This window comes from Pygocentrus nattereri, chromosome 2 (assembly GCF_015220715.1).
Source record: "Pygocentrus nattereri isolate fPygNat1 chromosome 2, fPygNat1.pri, whole genome shotgun sequence".
Taxonomy (NCBI): Eukaryota; Metazoa; Chordata; class Actinopteri; order Characiformes; family Serrasalmidae; genus Pygocentrus; species Pygocentrus nattereri.
The window spans coordinates 38333662-38352464 of NC_051212.1; the positions used below are offsets into that span (position 1 = coordinate 38333662).

General features: G+C 40.0%; 1 protein-coding gene across 1 annotated transcript; it reads left to right on the top strand.

Annotated features, from left to right (window-relative positions):
• The first annotated feature begins 66 nt into the window (after positions 1 to 66).
• On the top strand, positions 67 to 2427 carry tmem53 (transmembrane protein 53). The gene is made up of 3 exons (XM_017702645.2): positions 67 to 249; positions 741 to 844; positions 1433 to 2427. Exons 1-3 carry the CDS (start codon positions 195 to 197, stop codon positions 2129 to 2131), a joined length of 858 nt encoding a protein of 285 aa, XP_017558134.1. The 5' UTR covers positions 67 to 194; the 3' UTR covers positions 2132 to 2427.
• The last annotated feature ends 16376 nt before the right edge of the window (positions 2428 to 18803 follow it).

Below are 18803 nucleotides of genomic sequence, written 5' to 3' on the forward strand. Positions count from 1 at the left end.
AACGTTTTTTAATTTAAGTTTTATATATTTATTTTTGAATGAGGAACGTCAGCCGGAAGTGGTAGGGATGATCTGTGCTCCACCTTGCTGTGCTTTCCTCCGTCCCTTTAGCCGGAGAGGTCGGAGTCAAACCCAGACCCGTTGAAACGTATATTCATGGCAGTCAGACAGGAGCGATAATAAAAAAACTCAATATGGGAGATGATGGCATAGACTACAATATAGTTTTTCCAGAGCCTCAGATATCAGGTAAGGCGGCTGTGTGTTAGCACTAGCTGGCTAGCTAACATTACCGAGTAACGCCTCCTTTTATCCCCCGTGTGCAGGAGTGAGGAGCTATTGTGCTGTAGTTACTGTTAACCACTCGAATTGTGACTGAATTCCCTGAATTCTGGCTTTGCGTTTTCGGTTACCGTTGTTTATTTACTAAAACTGATAAATTAGCCAAGACGTCATTGGTTTCATAGTCCTGAATGTGTATATATATCTAGCTGTTTAGCTCTTACGTTGCCGAGAACTGATTTGAAATAAGCATTAGCTAACGTTAATGTCATATTGCTGGCTGGCATAACGATCGATTCACGCGAACTGGCGAAGTCCTAGCTAATTTCATCCTAAATTTTCGCTACTTACAGGTGATCTAACTAGTTAGCTAAATGACGACAGTGTTGGAGCTGATTTGTTTGTCATGCTCTGTTTCCAAACCACCTTCAGTCAGTTTTGTTGATCTTTTCTGGCAGAGAAATACTGGCGCGGGTCAAAGGAGCCTGTTGTTATTCTTTTAGGCTGGGCTGGGTGCAGAGACAAGCATTTGTCAAAGTACAGCTCAATTTATAATACACAGGTGAGTACAAAGCTTTAAGTATCCCTTTACTCAATACTCCTATGTTACATCTGCAGCAGGTGTAATGTGAGGTTAACTTAAACACTTGCTAATGCAACGTTTTTGTTTCTGAAATCAAGAGGAATAATAGGCACTTTGTCAAACTTTGCTGCACTAACAGCCTATACTCTTCTGGGAAGGTTTTACATTGGATCCAGGGTGTCCAGTCTTGCCTGCAATGGGCTGGTGTGGCTGCCGTTTTTTCATACAAAACCAGCACAAGCACACTTGATTATACTTGTTTAATCAGCTGGCTTCAGATTCTTAGACAACTAAACAAGTGCATAGCCCAATGCAGGGGGTTTATACCCCTCTAGCCATTGCTTGGCATTGGGCATGTTGATATTAGGCTCATGTGTAGCTGCTGCAGACTGTCCCTTTCTAGTGACAGTGCTTTTCTACAAATACTTTATAAGCTATTTGTGCACGATCGACCACTTGTGTTGGCAATGTTTGCACCTTAAAATAGCTGAATTCACTAATTACAAGGTATGTACAAGCTTTTGGAGGTATCGTGTATGTCTTACTCCTTTTCTGTAATTGTTTCAGGGATGTGTGACTGTACACTACACTGCGCCTCTGAAGACGGTATTCATCTCGGAATCATTTGGGTACAAGGAGCTCAGAAGCGCTGCTCACAAACTGCTTGAAATACTGTATGACTATGAGGTAGAGAACAATCCTATATTCTTCCATGTGTTCAGCAATGGTGGCTTCATGCTCTACCGCTACATGGTGGAGCTCTTGCAAAGCCATAAGCAGTTCAGTTCTCTGTGTGTGGTGGGCACAGTTGTGGACAGTGCGCCAGGGAGCCAGAACCTGAGAGGAGCTCTTCGTGCCCTCAAGACCACACTGGGCCCAAACGTCAATGTGCTGCTGCGGTGCTTCCTCCTGGCTCTGTTTGCCGTGATGGTGGTCCTGCTTAGGGTCGTTCTGTACCCTGTGACCAAATACTTCCACAAGAACCACTATGATGCCATGATGGAGCGACCTGCGCCCTGGCCGCAGATGTACCTCTACTCTAGGGCAGACCGGGTGATCAGGTATAGGGATGTGGAGAAGATGGTAAGAGCGCTGCAGGAGAAAGGGCTGTCTGTAGAGAGCTTTGACTTCATAACCCCACCCCACGTAAGCCTGTTCAGAGACTGTCCGGAGGACTATTCCAACAGGTGCCACACCTTCCTAAACAGCTGCATGACCAACTTTGAGGGGACCGTCAGAGGAAAGCGCTTCCAAGTGCATCACTGACCGTATGGGGATCTCACCCAGACCTTAAATAGTTTGTGATTATGGAACTACTGTAAAGTCACATATGTACAAACCACCATATTTGTATAAATACTACTGATTGATAAGTTTAATGAGTTGACCTTGAATATGGACAAGCTGACTTCTAATGTGTTGTGTGTCTAGTACTGTGAATTGAAAACTAATTTAACTTCATTTAAGCTTACTGAATTTACACTTCTATAGATGGTAATTAAATGGTTTATGTATTTGACTTATGTGCCTTTCTGAAATAAAGACTAAAATCATTTAGTAAACCACTGTTGGTCAGTCATGGTTTTAAGTAAAAGGCAAGGAAATAGTTTACGTTCAGATAACGTAAAGAAATATGTTCCGATATCCCTTTAGGACACGGTCACAATACATTCACATCAGTGTAAGTTGTATTATTTTGTTACTTTTTTTTTTTTTTACATTACAGTAGAAAGAGAACACTAAAGTGGAATTGCAGATTGTAAATAGATTACCTTCATCCTTTGCATGAAGAGACATTTTACCTCTGGGCAGGTCAAATCAGCCTTTGCCATCCCTGCCAGCCAGCGATCATGTGAGACGCAGGCTTTCAAATTGATCAGGCAGATTCTCCAACTGACATATTTGACATTTCAGAGCGAGTCATTGGCATTTGTCTTTCCAGAAAATCACGCTGGTACTTCATATATCATTTAGAGCCGCTGGTAGAGGAGAGAGTAAGAGGGAAGTTTGTAGATTAGCTTAGACAGATGAACATTGCTTATTGGAGTGCACAGCGAATGGATCATCTTGCTGTTTGTCTGGGTGGACGAGTAGCTCGTGTTGCTTAAGTGCTTCAGGTTTGATATCTGTAGGAAAGGCACTCGAGGACTGTCCTGATTTCAACCCAGACAGGTTACATGATACTGATATTTATTATCTCCAAAGAGACTTTACAGTGGAAACTTGCAGACAGGGCTGTTGTGTGGCTGTTATACTGTGTGGTAATCCTATCTTTGTAATTGATCTTTGCACAAGCACAGTGGGTGTTAATATACTGGAAAATTGACAGAGTAGAAGAAAAATAGTCTAGACTTCATATGTACTGCTGGCAGCTCTTCTGCTGTAGTTTCACAGGGGGGCGCCATTCCTCCTTACCATCTCTCTGCTTTACAACAGCCTATTATACAGTGTGTACTGGTTCTCTCAGGTTGCTAATTTACAGCCTAGATCCAAATTTGGCTCATTTAAAGCCTGACCTATTGAAAAGGCTTCTGGTCTGCATTTTTATTTATTTTTTTGTGGTTTTATGTAATAAAACCAGTCATAATTCATTGTTAAAAGACTATTTCCCATTTTCTTTATCCCCTGGAATTAAACATGTTGTTTTTGTTACTGTATTTTTAAGACATATGTTAATTCCCTCTGTTTTGATAGGATGCCCTGATGCAGTTTGGGGTGAAACATTCCCTGTAACTTCAGTGTGAATATACATATATATATATATATATATATATATATATATATATATATATATATATATATATATATATATATATATATATAGTTTTAAAAACTTTTCACCCTCACAGAGCAGGTACTATTATTCTTAGCACTGCAGTAACACTAATATATATATATATATATATATATATATATATAGCCAAACGTTTTCACTCAATCATCCAAATCATTGGAATCAGGTGTTCCAATCACTTCTATACAGACCTCCAAACTTCATGTGGACTTTAGATTAGCTCAGGAACAGCGTAGAGAGCTTCATAGAATGGGTTTCTATGGTCGAGCAGCTGCATCCAAGTCTTACATCAGCAGGAGAATGGTAGAACGTTCTTACATCACCAGAAGAACGGTAATTGTCTGTTGGTAAAGTTTGGTGAAGGGGGGATTATGGTGTGGGGTTGTTCTTCAGGAGTTGGACTCGGCCCCTTAGTTCAAGTGAAAGGAACTCTTAATGCTTCAGCATCAAGAGATCTTGGACAATTTCATGATCTCAACTTTGTGGGAACAGTTTGGGGATAGCCCCTTCCTGTTCCAACATGATTGTGCACTGGCGCACAAAGCAAGTTTGGTGTGGAAGAACTTGACTGACCTGCACAAAGTCCTGACCTCAACCTGATAGAACACCTTTGAGATGAATTACAGCGGAGACTGTGAGCCAGGCCTTCTCATCCAACATCACTGTCTGACCTCACAAATGTGCTTCTGGAAGAATGGTCAAAAATTCCCATAAGCACACTCCTAAACCTTGTGGAAAGCCTTGCCAGAAGAATTGAAGCTGTTATAGCTGCAAAGGGTGGGCCGACATCATATTAAACCCTATAGATAAGATAATGTGTGTGAAGGCAGACAAGTGAATGTTTTGGTAATATTGTGTGTGTGTATGTTAGTCCTGGGGAGTCAACGATTTGTCCCGAAACTTTAAATCTTTACATACTAAGCGAAGAAAATGTGAATGTGAGTTTCCCACCATATGAAAGCATATATTTATGAACAAATGTACATAGATTATATGAGGATGTAGCTGTTTGAAAGTGTATAGTCATTTAAAAGTGTATTTTGTTGAAGTCTTTAGCAATTCGTTGTTGTAAAGTGTTTAAAATCTCTCATAAAGGATACACTTTGCACACGAAAAAAGAGCTCCATTAAATTTATGGGTAAAGTCAAAAAGATGGTCTTCTGGCCTTCAAAGAACCTCTATGCTAAACACTTTATTATTGGATTTCATTTATATGGCAAGGCTGCGTAATAGACAGCACTCCAGGATGGTAATGCGAGGGGAAAAAAGTCCCCAAATTGCCCTCAGAGTTAATGAAGTCTCACAGTGTGATGTGGGAAAATTGTGGTGGAAAGGGGTCAACAGACCTCTTCAGCCCCCTCGTCCATGGAAAATGGCTCCTGTCAGGCTCCGAACATTAGGGGAAGCTGAATGCTCACACAGCAAGCAGGCCCTAAGAATGATGGTTTTAAGTAGTGGCATTTGGCAGATGAGCAACATTTCCCCAGCTCAGTGCAAGTTTCTGGGACTTAGGAGAAAAACACAGCCCAAAAACGCTGTATACGCCTCGCACAAAAGCTTAGCACCAACGTAACGACGTATATACACACAATACAATACAGTTCCTCTGATTACACCGTTAAACTCGTCTAGCCAAGTCAGTCTTTGGCTCCAAAAATCGCAATCATACAGTGGCGCTAGTGATGAGTGAATTAGGTGCGGTTTCTCCATCTCTACCAATAGATGGCACTGTCAGCCAGTGCAGCAGCTCCTCTCCAGCAATGAGCTCCGGCACAAGCTGCTCACACAGAGAAGCCGGAGAAGAGAGTAGAGCTGCGGAAATAGAGACTTCCCCACAAACCCAAAAGTGAAAGACTAATTGATTCTCCTTTCACTTCCATGCAGGTGCGAGTGGAAAAGACAGCACCACCTGGCTTTTCTTCGACAAAAAAAAAGGCAAAGAAATGAAGCTATGTTTAAAAGTCGCCAGACGAATTTTCTTATTGGTGAATTCAGCTACTTTAAGGCCCCTTAAAGTGGAAAACCATTTTGCCCACTTTGTAAGTGTGACGTAGTAAGTAGATATTGTTAAATTGTTAAAAGATACAATTTGCTCCCCAGACAGTGATCCATATATGGCTACTCAGTGGCAAACTGGCCCATTTTTTACTTTTTACATTTAAAAACATCCAATAATGCTGTTCCATGTTTTCGTGTTGCCACTGAAACACAATTTTCGTCCATATGCGGAGCCTTATTCTTGCCACACCCCGTGTTTTACAGCAGGAAGTGTGACTGCATCCCTGTCCCTCGTGGCCTCATAGTGACCATTTAGAGCTGTTTTGAAGTAAAGATGCCCCAAAACCCTAAAATCAGTGCATAACATTAAGAATTGGGATGAGCTGGATGAGCTGTGATCCAGAACTAATCATCCAACAATAGTGCCTGACCTCAGCAATGCTCTTGTGAATGCAATCAAAACCTCACAGCAATGTTCCAAAATCTAGTGTAAAGCCTTCCCAGACGAGTAGAAGGCAAAACGGGACAACCTCCCCATTAACACCAGATTTCAGAAGAAAGGGTCACACAGGGTCTGGCCTCAGTCAAAGAGGTTTATAGATACAACATGGTCAACGTATCATTCGTATGTCAACATCTGGACGACTTTTATAACTCTTTCTGTTTGTGCAGTTCTCTCTTGATCTGGGAATAAAGGGAATTTCACGTAAGATCTTGGCCGTAAACAAGCTGGAACGGATCACTGTTTGAAAGCGGAAGTGAAGCTACACTTCTATCTCCTGAAGTTTTGACATTTCCAGTCGTTGACCATCAAACGCGTCCTAGCCGAGGGCCCGAGGAGAAATTTTCCAAATCCGTTTCGGATTTCAGCGCCGTCGTCTTCGTGCACTTTGAGTTTAATGTCAAGTCATACATCTGTTTTACATGTCGGCTCTTTTCGGAGAGACTGAGAGGAGCGCGCGAGGAGATCCGCCGTCACGCGCAATCACGGCGCGCTCCGGTTCATTCCTGTCCCGATTCTGCGAGCTGATCAGATATGATATTACTGCCCTTTATCCCGGGGAAACGGATAAATCTGGAATGACCGCAAGTTATCTAGACAGTCCAGGTATCTCGGTCATCACTCTCTCTACGGATTTATGTGATCTCTACCACACAGATGAATTATTCAGATGGAGCACATACGCTGCTGAGATATATAAGCGCGTTTGAGCTCGCGTTTCTGACTTATTTTAATGGAATAGTTCAGAGACAAATGGCCAAAACTCACGCAGCAACTTCAGACTAAACTTCTAGTTTTAGATCACAGTATGTAATACAGTCCCATGTCCGCCCAGTGGTGTAGTGTCTGTATCAGTGAGCGTAATTGCGCATCTTCTTAGGGACTTCCACCTCAGCATGTGTGTTGTGAACACCAACAGGTTCCTCATATACTCCTAAAGGATAATTCAGCCCTTGAAATGTAAACACAGTACATTCCAAGTTGTTTGATGCGATAAGGTTCATTGTAGGCAAACTTACTGAATCAGAAACTATTCAAAACCACTGGTAAATCTACACGTGTCCTCTGGGGTTTATATGTAATGTTGATGATGGTAAAATAGTGGTAAATATGAAAAAAAAAGTTTTTTGCGGGGACTACTTCACCTTAGAATTCCCTTCTTGAAGCCCTACACCATGTATAGATTAACATAAATAGCTTGATATATGTTTTATACTAAAAACCTTATCACAAAACTGCTGTAAAAATGTCTCATCAGGCTGAGTATTCATAACAATCTCATGTAATAACTTCCTGTGCGGGAGCCAGAGGCGGACTGATTCCTATCACTGCTACTGTGAACAAATCTGAGTCCATTTCACACCAAACCACTCTGAATGACTTTGTTTACATCTTAAACATTTGAAAAAGCAAAGGAGTTCCCCTTTAACTAGGGGAACTACAAATGGCTGAATGTCATGTGTCAAAGGATGTAATTTTAAATTATACTCGTACCGTAGATGGTGGCCACCAACCTTGGACCTGGAGATCTACTTACCAGCGGAATCTAATTCTAACCATTAAATCTGGCACACTTGTATCAGCTACTATCAAAAAACGAATCTACAGAGTTGTTTGTCTAACAAAATAAATGAATTGTGCTGCATTTTACCTAAAATGGATACAAATGAATGAAAGCACGTTTCAACGAATAAAAACTGTTTATGTTGATCAAAAGGGAATTTCATTCCAATGAAATCCAAACCAATTGCACTAAAATGTTTAAAACTCTGTAGGGAAGCAGAACTCCAGACGGAGGGTTGGTAACCACTGCTGTAACGCTGTGAAAGAAATAAAAATGAGTGAACTGACGCCTATAAGACTCATCAAAAGTCGCATAAGATAATAAAATCATCTCAGCAAACTGATTTGCAGGTGTCCGCACCATTTAATAAATTTAACGTGCTTCGATGTGTTCACTTCATTACTGTGCTGCTGCCATATATAAGGTAGCTAGCAGCTCGCTGACATTTTATTAGCTTCACATGACCGTGGCCTACCGGACAGCGAAGCGCACTTATCTACCACTAGTACGATGTTCGCCTTACGTCGTTTTAAAGGGCTGGCTGGCCTCTCAAGAAATCTGATTGGCTCCCTCAGACGCCACACAAATAATTCTTCCATTTCATTGGTTTTCACCTCGCTGTGGGTGGGTGTTCGCGCTTTTAGGAGGAAACATCGGTAGGACAACTATCCAACGTCTCATCACGTTTAGGCTGCTTGCTTCGAAAAAAAATTCTCCGCTCTGCCTAACTGGACGGATAACACATATTTGCCATAAAGAAGGACTGTTCATTGCAGAAATTCAACGATAAAGTCAATAAAAATCTCGATTTTAGCTTAGGGGCGGGGCATTTCCCAAACAGTAGGACTGTTCTTCTGGAGTCGATTCTGAACCCGGTTCTAAGTGATGGAGACCCAGAGTCCATTCAGAGACTCGACTCCACACAATAATTTTGATTACAAAAACTAAGACAAATGGAATAAAATCTGGCAATCATGAAGATTAGCCTACAATATACATTATATTTTATCTTAGCAGTTTGGAGAGCTAAAGCTAGCTAAATTAACATAGCTAACTAAAACCTGATTATTATTAGTCAACTGCTTGGGTAGATGCTTTGGCACTTTTATGCTGTGTCATAGCGTAGAAACGAGTCCAAAACTTTGGAGTCGACTCCCGATTCCCGAACACCTGGAAACGAGGAATCGATTCTTTTTTAGATGAATCCCAGTCATACCGAAGCTTGAGACCTGTGAGATTTCGTGTGTAGTGATTGGCCTGCTGCAGCTCACTAAACTGGTGAATGCTTTTACTGCAGTGTGCGAGCTAATATATGTATGCACAGTTTATGTCACCATATAGTGTGGAATTGAATAAATGTCAGTTACAGTACTTATTACTGATTTCAATCCCCTCTGGTAGCTCCGTTTCACTAGCCACATTTTAAACAGTAAACTGTGTCCAGCCCCTTTTAGAAGTGTGGTGCCAGAACTTGACCATTTCAAGGTCGAGATTATGGCCGTGACTATCATAGAGGGCAGTGAGTCAAAGACTTTATAAGAGAACTTTGACTGAGCCTTTGACCTGTCTACAATCCTGAGATTCAGTGAGGAAACAGAGATGCGCTAGAAAAACATGCATTCGAAGAAAACCCAATCTGCAGTGACACCAGAGCAGGTTTATGAGGCCACTTCCTATTCTCCCCATTATATCAAAAACACGACTACTAAACAGCAGAGAGTTTGAGCAGCAGGAGGCGGGCTTTACTGCTAGAGCGTGATGATTGATTGGCGAGCGTAGCAGCTCATTGGCTGTTCGCACTCACTGACGTCATGGACGTACATGAGGCGCCGTTTTTAACTCTTATAGCTCGAGTTTAAAAGCTCTTAAAAATATAACAGCGGTGTTAAAACGTTTTATGGTGTTCGGTGTTGAGGAAATGATTGCATACTTTTACACATTAAAAATGTTTAAGCATTTATAAAATATGATTTTGCTCAAATCGACCCATTCATTTTGGACTCGCTCGGGAGCGCCCTCTAGCGTTTGAGAAAGCCGGAAGACATCCCAGGTGGTAGTTCTTTCTACAAGTTCTCTGGTGACATAGTGACCTCAGAACAGCTGAATTTACCCATTGACTAAATTGCTCATTGTGTTTGGCTGTGCATGATATGCTACGATAATCCACAGCCACTTTGACTTCTTACATTGACTTGACTTATACATGTACCCAACACACAGAGACCCTTCCCCAGTTTGGTCTATAAGGCGTAATGCGGTGTGAGCAGAAAGACCAGAGCCGGTTTAAGGGGAGCCTTGCCTTTCCCCCCCTTGTATCAAAAATATGATTGCAAAACGCCAGAGAGCGCCTGCAAGTGAGACCTTAATGAATAGGGGTAAATGGAGCTAAACGGCTAAAAAAAGTTGAAATAGTTTCTAATAGTAACTTTTCCTTAATTTTAGAAAGTAGAAGGATGTATTTGACCAAAAAAACCAATGAATGTATTTATTTGTATTAAAGATTTAAGCATTTATAATTATGATATTTGCTTAAATGTTCCATCATAATCCATTCATTGTGGACTTGCTCCGGAGCTGCCTCTAAGAGAAACTAAGAGAAACTGTAGCTTTCCCTTTGAGAAACCCAGAAGACATTACAGAGTGGTAATTCTCCTCACTACACATTCTCTGATCCAGTGCACTCAAACAATCCCTCACTGCACCACAATAAATAGTGTACAACCATGTACCCTAGTGGGTGGGGTATACCCATAATGCACTACAGTTTTTGCAAGTAATGAGCAAACCCATATAATATTAGTGTTATTGTTTCCTATAACAGGGTTCTATTTAATGATCCAGAGTTTTTTCAGATTTGCAGCTTATGAGATCTGATTTCACTGACCAAGCCTGGCGTAACACTTTTCACAATGCCAAACAAGGGAGGGCTGCCATCTTCCCTTATATTAGAGAATCTCTGCATGCTGGTGTAGGCTAACATAAATGTAAGGGTTTATGTGAGAATATATGATATAAATATGAGAGTTTATGAGGACACTTAACATATTACACTTGTAAAATGTAAACCCAATCATTTGGTTGTTATTATAGACCATTTATAATGTTGCTGGCTAAGTCAGTATGCAACAGCCTGCTACATTTTATTATTATTTAGACTGATTTAGAATCAGTGAGGACCAATAAGCAAAGAGAATAAGAGGACAAGCACACAAAAGAGAACAGGAGAGGTAAATATAAACCATGTTAAATGAGTTAAAATACATTTAAATGAGATTATTACCACCAAAAATCCATTTGAAGCTAAGATTGGGCAACATGGCAGAAATATTGTATCAAGATGCAAATTAGAACCTGTAGTGCCACATATAAAAATACAGTTACTATGAACCTACAACTACACTGATTTTTATTAAATGTTTTACAAATTGCACTGCGCTAAGTTTAATTAAGCAGGCCTAATTATGCTCACTTTGTACTGAAATCCTTTATATTCATGCCAATGAAAGATGTAGTTATACAATATGCTCAGAAAAGGTGATTATGGAATAGTTTATAACAATATTGATAAAATATCATTTTGCCCACCTCTAAGTGAAACTTTTAGCTGATTTAGTATATAAGTGTCTACAAGCAGCCAGAAATAAATAAAGGTACATAAACAGCTAAATGACTAAATAAAATTAAAAAAAGGCAAATCAGTTTATGCAGTTTATGAAAGAATGTAGAAAAATCAACAAATGAGAGGAGAAAGATACACAAACACGATGAATGTGTCAAAAAGGGAGCTGTGTAAAATAGATTTTTACACAGTTTAACTGCGTACAATAGATCACATTTCTGCAAAATGGACCTCACTGTTGATTGTGGTTATAGCCCATGAGAGTATTTCACGAAGCAGGATTTCCCAGTTAGCCAGGCAAGCCCAAAGATGAAGACTGTCTATAAGAATGTCCTTCAGCTCTTTTTCTATTGGACAGCCTTGGGTTTGGGCTGAAGTTATCTGGCTAAACTGAGAAATCCTGCTTCGTGAAGCACGCACCTGGTCATGATCTCTCCATCCTAAACGTGCTTCTGTCAACATTGCAGTATTTTGTACAGTGTCTGTGGTTCAGAGGCCAAACACAAGCTGACTGCTTTGCACGCCGCTTCCAACTCCACTGTGCTTTCGTGTCATCTTTGTTTTCCAGCCTTGAATGACTGGTGTCAGGAAACAGACACTGCACATCAGCTCTTGTTTGTCCTTCTGTAACCTCCCTTCCCCCCACTTTCCCCACCGCCAGCAGCGTTTGGTCACTGAGCTCACCAAGCTTACAGTAAAGCCAGCGGCCTTTTCCTCCGCACCTGTTTTGGCAGGGCTGCGGTGTAATGGAGCTGCAAGTCGCTTCTTTCTTCCTCTAATGAGGAAAAGTGTCCCACTGAAGCAGCCGAAGCTGGTGGGGACCCCCTCCTCAGTTCAGAGAGAGACTGAGAGAGAGAGACGGGGTCATCTCTGTCATCTCTGCTTTGACGAACTTGAAAAAAAGCCTCCCTGCGCGCTGCTGGTTGAAGAATCGACCACTCTGGAATAGAGAGATTTTTTTTTCTCTCTCTCAGTCCGACTAACCAATCATCCCCCCAAGCCCCCACACCACGTACCCCACCTTCCATACCCCCTCCCCACTCCACTTCCAAGGCAGAGAGAGAGAGAGACCCTTGGTGAATGGGAGGCTTCGTTCAAAGTGCCTGCGCTTCACAGAACGACTTCAAGAGAGCAGCTCCTGGCTCCTCACAGGCATCCAGCCTGACAAGCGCGAGGCCCCTGCTAAAGCTCTGTCAAATTAGATGTACAAAACAAACCCTGTGGCATCACGCTCATGCACAGGCACAATGACGATACGCGGACGGCGCATTCGAGGGTGTGTGACAAAGTGACGTATGTGTGTATGTGTGTGCCATGAGTGAGTGAAAGCACACATGCTATACCTGCATTTGTGCATGAAGAAAGTCTGACAGTTCAGGCACATTTGGCTTTCTCGGACGCGTGCGCACATCTGTTTGTTGGTGCTTAATTTGATGGTGGAGGCGAGGCACATATAGGGCGCAGGGAGAGAGCGCGTGTCTAATGAAGGGGAGAGAGGAGTAGTGTTGTATGACAGGCCTCCAGAGAGAGAGGGACTCTCAAAAAACCCGAAGAAGAGGAGCAGCATGCCTTTGATTCCACCGCGCGCCTTGACATTCCCCCCATTTCCCTTATTCTCCTGTGCAAAGCAAAATCCCTTTGTTATCTTTTCTGTGCCAAACATGGTCAAGAGAAAAACTAACATAATGGATGGTGTACTAACAGAAACTTGGGCTGAATTGCACACCTAATTTATAGGCTTATTTCAAAAGGAGAGAAGTTGATGCAATGTTATTAACCAAGACATGTTTGGTGTCATCTTTAGTTTTTCAGACATATGATGTGCTCTGAAGACTTAGGTGAGATCTGACCTGATGTCTTGAACTTTTAAATTGCTATTTCAGGCTTCACAGGGTCACTCTCAGGAGTGCACTTTAGCCTGTTTTTCCCTCTAGCTCAGTATTGCTACTTCTTTCAATTTAACAAACATCTTACATAGTGGACTAGCTAATAAATAGATGTTCAATCAGTATTGGATTACAGATACAGATAAACGAAAACATGTCTAAAATGACAAGAAAGCAATATAACATGAATGATGAAGTTATAGCACTAAATTAATATCCAGAATGCTGCATGTCAGAAGTGATGATCAAATCTCTAAGCAGATAACTTGACATTATATGAATTATTCTGAATTGATAATTCCATTCAGTTATTTTATTGTTTTTTTTTCATTGTTCCCAACACACTCAAATTGTTGAGTAGAACATCCTAAAACACTTTCTTGGCATTTAGTTTATAATATTTAAATGCACATTTTATAATTGATGATTAAAAATAGCAGACAAGTGATTACAAATGACACTAATCACACCACTTTCATCAGACTTTGTCAGGTAATCTCAGATTGTGGTTTCAGACACTCTGTGATGTAATGTTTTCTATAAACATGGACAAAAGTACAGGCAAAATTGTACACAGCACAGCATTGTTTTGTAGTAGACATAAGGATCACCTAAACTCTGAATATTGGCTTTATAATTAGTCACAGTGCTGGATTGTCATTTTCCTGCTCTATCCTCTTCAGAGTCAGGTCAGCCTTCCAAACCTTGACATTTTCCTTAATGACTCGGCTGGATCAGGAGCCATTATAAGGCTTATTAGATTTTTGTAAGAACGTAGACCAGCTGTTTTCTGCTTGCACAGTGTGTTTATCAGATACTGGAAAAGATATTTCATATTTTGAACAGACAGTCATCCCTGCATGCAAGTCCTACAGTAAATAACAAAGACCTTTACTTCAATGCAGCTGTCTTGACATCATAATAATCTTTCTTGTGTCCTCAAGAGGATGGGAGTGTGTTTAACTTTTGGTCCCATTAGTAAAAATCTTATGATTTATGCAGTTGCCGCCAGACTAATATCTTTAGAATTTTGCCTGGGAAGCCGATTCATCTTTAAGACTGATGAGAGGAGGTTGCTCTCTATGCAAAACGCATTAAGCCCAAATGAGGAGTCTATTACTCAAATCTGGCTGATAATCCGTTAGCCAGAGCTCACTAACTAAGCAGATTTAGACGTGTCACTGTGTTGATGATGACGGGCCCCACCTCTCCAGAGTGCCGTGCCGTTGTGACTTTGGAGAGCCTGCTCTCTAACCACCATTTCCCTTAGACACACATCACTCATGTGCACATTACTATCTCAATATATACTCACACACATGCAGCCACATGCACATGTTTGTGTTCTGTTCTAATGGAGTCTTTCCATCAGCATCACATGTATGTGTGTAGATCAGAGTACAGTAGATTTTGAGGCCTCCTTCCAATTTTTTAAGAACTGCTCCACCACCCCATCAAAACTAAAATTATTATCAAATCAATGTAATTAATTTTTGTTAAACACATAATAAATAAGCCAACTCTACTAAATTACATTATAAAAAATAAGGGAAAAGAAGTCTTATGAAGTCATTAAAATGTTTAACTATTTTCCATCTTGCGCCCCCTGCGATTCCCTCCTGCTCCACAGTTTGAATGCTGTAGATAGATTTAGCTGTGTCTGCACCTCACTCAGCCAAAACCTTAACTGCAGTAATAAAAGGTGAATCCCTTTTACCTTTCCAAATAAAAGCTGTGTTTGTTGATTAAGTAAGCCATTTTTCCTGATGAGGACCAGCCAAATGTCCCTACAATTAAAAAACTAACTGTTTTCACCATCTGAGGGCATTTGGTCCTTACAAAGTGCTAAATAAATGTGCACACATGAGCGCACAGTGAATATACTGAGACTCACAACAGAACTGTTTGTGGGAGAGTGGCTTATTCATCATACGTTGATTAACACATCAGGGGTTTGTCTTCTTCACTGAGCAAGTAGCTTCAGCATAGTGTAGCAGTCTATGTTGGGCACTACCGTACTCCATTATAGATGTAGACTGACGGAAAAATGTTAGGCTGTGACTTTTTAAATGCAGAAAAGCTTGAGTTGAAAATGTCTCTCATAATGTTTAGTTATAGTTATAATTTAGTTTTAATTATTTAATGCCTCTATTAGAGGCAGAAATATGACTCTTCCAAAATTCTTTCTGTGAAACTTTACAGTGAAGATATTATTATGTTTAGGACAGGACTGCCCAAAGTGTGGCCTATGAGGATATTTGATTTACTTTAGTACCACCCCTGCGCAATACAGCAGTATTTATTGTTACGTCACCATATGTCAAAGTAAGCTTTCATGAGCATATTGTGGACATAAAAACAATTAATAACTGCAAGTTTGATTGCAAAGAGAGCATAATTAGTCCTGTTCAGTTAAATTTAGTGCAGCATATTGTAAATATTGATAGTTTTCATGGGTTTTTTTTGCTTTGTCTATTCCAGTGTCTCAGATATCAGAAAAGTAAATACCATGACATACTGTATATCATTAAATGTCCTGAAGTATCATGTTATTACATTTTTGACACATCTCTCAGCTGTAATATAACTTAATTTCCTCTTTTTAAAATATATCTTTTTTTGTATTTTTGGTATTATAGTATTATAAATAATTGAAGCCTGTTTGGCTTCTTTGTTTGTACATTACTTTGTTCTTATTGTTCATTACTTTATATTATTTTGTTATTTCTACCATGCTGCTTTCAGCTTGTTACCCCACCTGTGTTCAACTGAGGGCACAACATAGTTGGAATGGCTGTACAAAAGAAATGTGATATTCAGGGGAATGAGTGAATGTGTCTCTAGCCTGTGAGGTAATGAGCAATTTCTTGGCAAGATACGCTGACTAATTAAAAAGAGAACGAACCGCACTTCATCTTCAGAATGGTGATGACATGCGGCTGGATCGATTTGGCCCAGATCCTGTGAGAAAGCAGAATTCTGTCAGGTTGGTCATTTCAATAACTTACCGCTAATCTTTTTCCTTTTAATTGAACAATAGTTCATTACATTTATTGCTACTTGCAAAAGTAATTACAATCCAAGGGGCTTATGTACTTTGTTGCAACATTATGTACATTTAGGCAGCAGACTTCTAAATGGTCATATGGCCTGGCCATGATAGCGTGATCAATGCTAGTCTTTGTTAGCTTTACCAAAGTTAAACTTGCAATGATTTGCCAAAATTAAAACAAGGCTCAGTTTTTATTTCTGTTATTAATGCTGTTAGGCTTGGAGGTCCACAATCAGGCAGCAGATTCCACAATGTTCAAATGCAGAATTAGTTTGATGAAGCCTTTTTGTGGCTTGACCAAAGCTAGACAACCTTTAGAAAAGCTTAATTTGACAGAGCATTCTAGCAAATTAACTTTTTCTGTTATTAATATCATCAAGATTGTAATCTTAAGCAAGCTTCTTAGAGCTTATCTTGACTACTCTGTATACACCCCTTTTGTTCTTTTCTTTTGGATTGTTTGCTATCACTTTTATTTTTTTTCCCCCAGTGTGCACAGTTTTATTCTTTTGCTTTTTTCTTTACAAACCTTTTGTTTAGAGGACAAGCCATGCTGCCATGGTTCAGAATGTTGTTAAATGTAACTGTATCACTGGTATTCATAGAAGGGAAAACTGCAATAGATTTCACCAGCTTGTTGACCAGAACACACAAAAACACATAGTAGAAAAAAGTGAAACTAACATTACTAACATAACTAACTTTAATATGCTGGCTTTGTGCCATCTGTATTAATGAATTAGTTGATGATTGTGAATAACTGTAGTTACTGTATTTATCTAGTCCTGTGTTGTGTTTGGCTACTTTTATGCTTAAAACAAGCCCATACACATCCAGTCCTTAAATCTGCGTAATAGTCCTTCTCACATGCTAACAGTACCACTGATAATGCAGCACTGGTTAAATGTGTACGTCTCAGACGAGAATGAGTGATGAAATTTAGTAGATTTGCACTGTAAACTGTGGCTGGGTTTGAGAGTGTGTTTGTGGCTCAGGAGGAAGCAACGCTTAGCAAACTCCTCACAGGAGGTTACACTGGGACTTTGGTCAGTGTCAAAAATGTAATTTCAAATGTGTCATTCCTTAGCAATTGCTGTTTTTAGTTGTCTTTTAGTTTATTTAATATTAAGAGTTTCATACAGAAAGTACGCTTGAAGTGTCACTGTGGATGGGCCAGTGATAAAAATGGATGGGCCTGGGCCCCAATCATAGCAAAGCCTCCACCTTCAATTCACTCAAGGAAACTGTAAGGAAGAAAAGAAGAAAAAGAATCGCTTTTGAAATAGAGCATTGGTAACAGTCCAGCCAAGTAAAAAGACTGCCCCTGTTTGGCCTTAAAGTGGTGTTATCCTACAATTTTATTGTATTTTCCTTAGAATTAAGCAGCCTGTTTCTGCTATTGTACCTTTAAGACTGATACATGTGAATGAGATCTGTTCTTTTACTGTGTGTGCCTGAAAAAGTACAGAGAGCTGAAAAATGTCTTAGAACTTCAGTATGAATGGGTGGGGCTTAATTGCAGGCTGACATATTGAATTGAGTCTGTTCTTGTGACATCACAGAAGCAGTGAATATAAAACCGTTTTTTGCAGCATAGTTTCCTCATATGGGTTGTGTGGACTGGGTAGTGAATGGTATGTTTTAAAATGAAAATTCCTTCTAACTGCTTTATTGCAAAAAAGCGAGGAAAATCCAGTGTTCCATTATATGGGCCCTTAAAACAAGTAGTATTGGCTCTTCATGACTAGCAACTGTACTTTAGTGTGCGTGTAATACTGTGAACATTTTTTCCTTCATTTTCATAAATGGTTGACATGGCCATGCTGATTTGAATGAGTTCAACCTCTTCGGAGCTATTGAGCTCAACTTCTGCATATATATTTAACGTCTGAATAGTTATTTAACATCTCTCAAAGGATGATTCATTGTAGGATGCTTAAAATAGACTACACATTTATTGACATTTCACAAAAATGTGTCAAAAAATTATTTGTTGCGGTGCTTGTTTTCTGTAGGCCAGGCTACACAAGCATCAGATTGCATGGCTTCTCCAAATACCTGATATGTGTCTGATCTACTCTCACGTTAAAACTACAGCAGCAGTGGTCATGTTGCCAGTAGCTTGTCTAAAAAATCTGATCAAAGTGTCTGTGATAGCCAGTGTGCCTTTGTGCAGTGTAAATTTCAAGTTAAGATTTTGATCTTAATTGTTTGCTCGGATTAGGAACTTATAATGATAACCCTATAATGATGACATCATGATGATGTTTCCTTAGAAGCTCAGTTATTTTTGCCTTCTGGGAGAAAAATTGTCAGTTGAAATGTCTTTACTTGAAAATTACTGAAGTCATTTGAATGCATCATGATTTTTTAAAAATGTCTTCTCTCTTTCTGTTACTCCAAAAGAGATTATTAGGTGCCCTGACTTTTTTTTTTTGCTTCTAAATCTGCAGGGTGTCTTCAGCAGCTTGGAAGCTTTCACTGAAGGTATGAATCCATGCAAGCGCACACAACTTGAAACAG

Bases quoted from the DNA above. Each gene is read 5' to 3' on its own strand.
- tmem53 (XM_017702645.2), top strand. From the start codon at position 195: ATGGGAGATGATGGCATAGACTACAATATAGTTTTTCCAGAGCCTCAG. The intron at 250-740 runs GTAAGGCGGCTG...CTTTTCTGGCAG, and splicing joins TCCAGAGCCTCAGATATCAG to AGAAATACTGGCGCGGGTCA. The intron at 845-1,432 runs GTGAGTACAAAG...TAATTGTTTCAG, and splicing joins GCTCAATTTATAATACACAG to GGATGTGTGACTGTACACTA.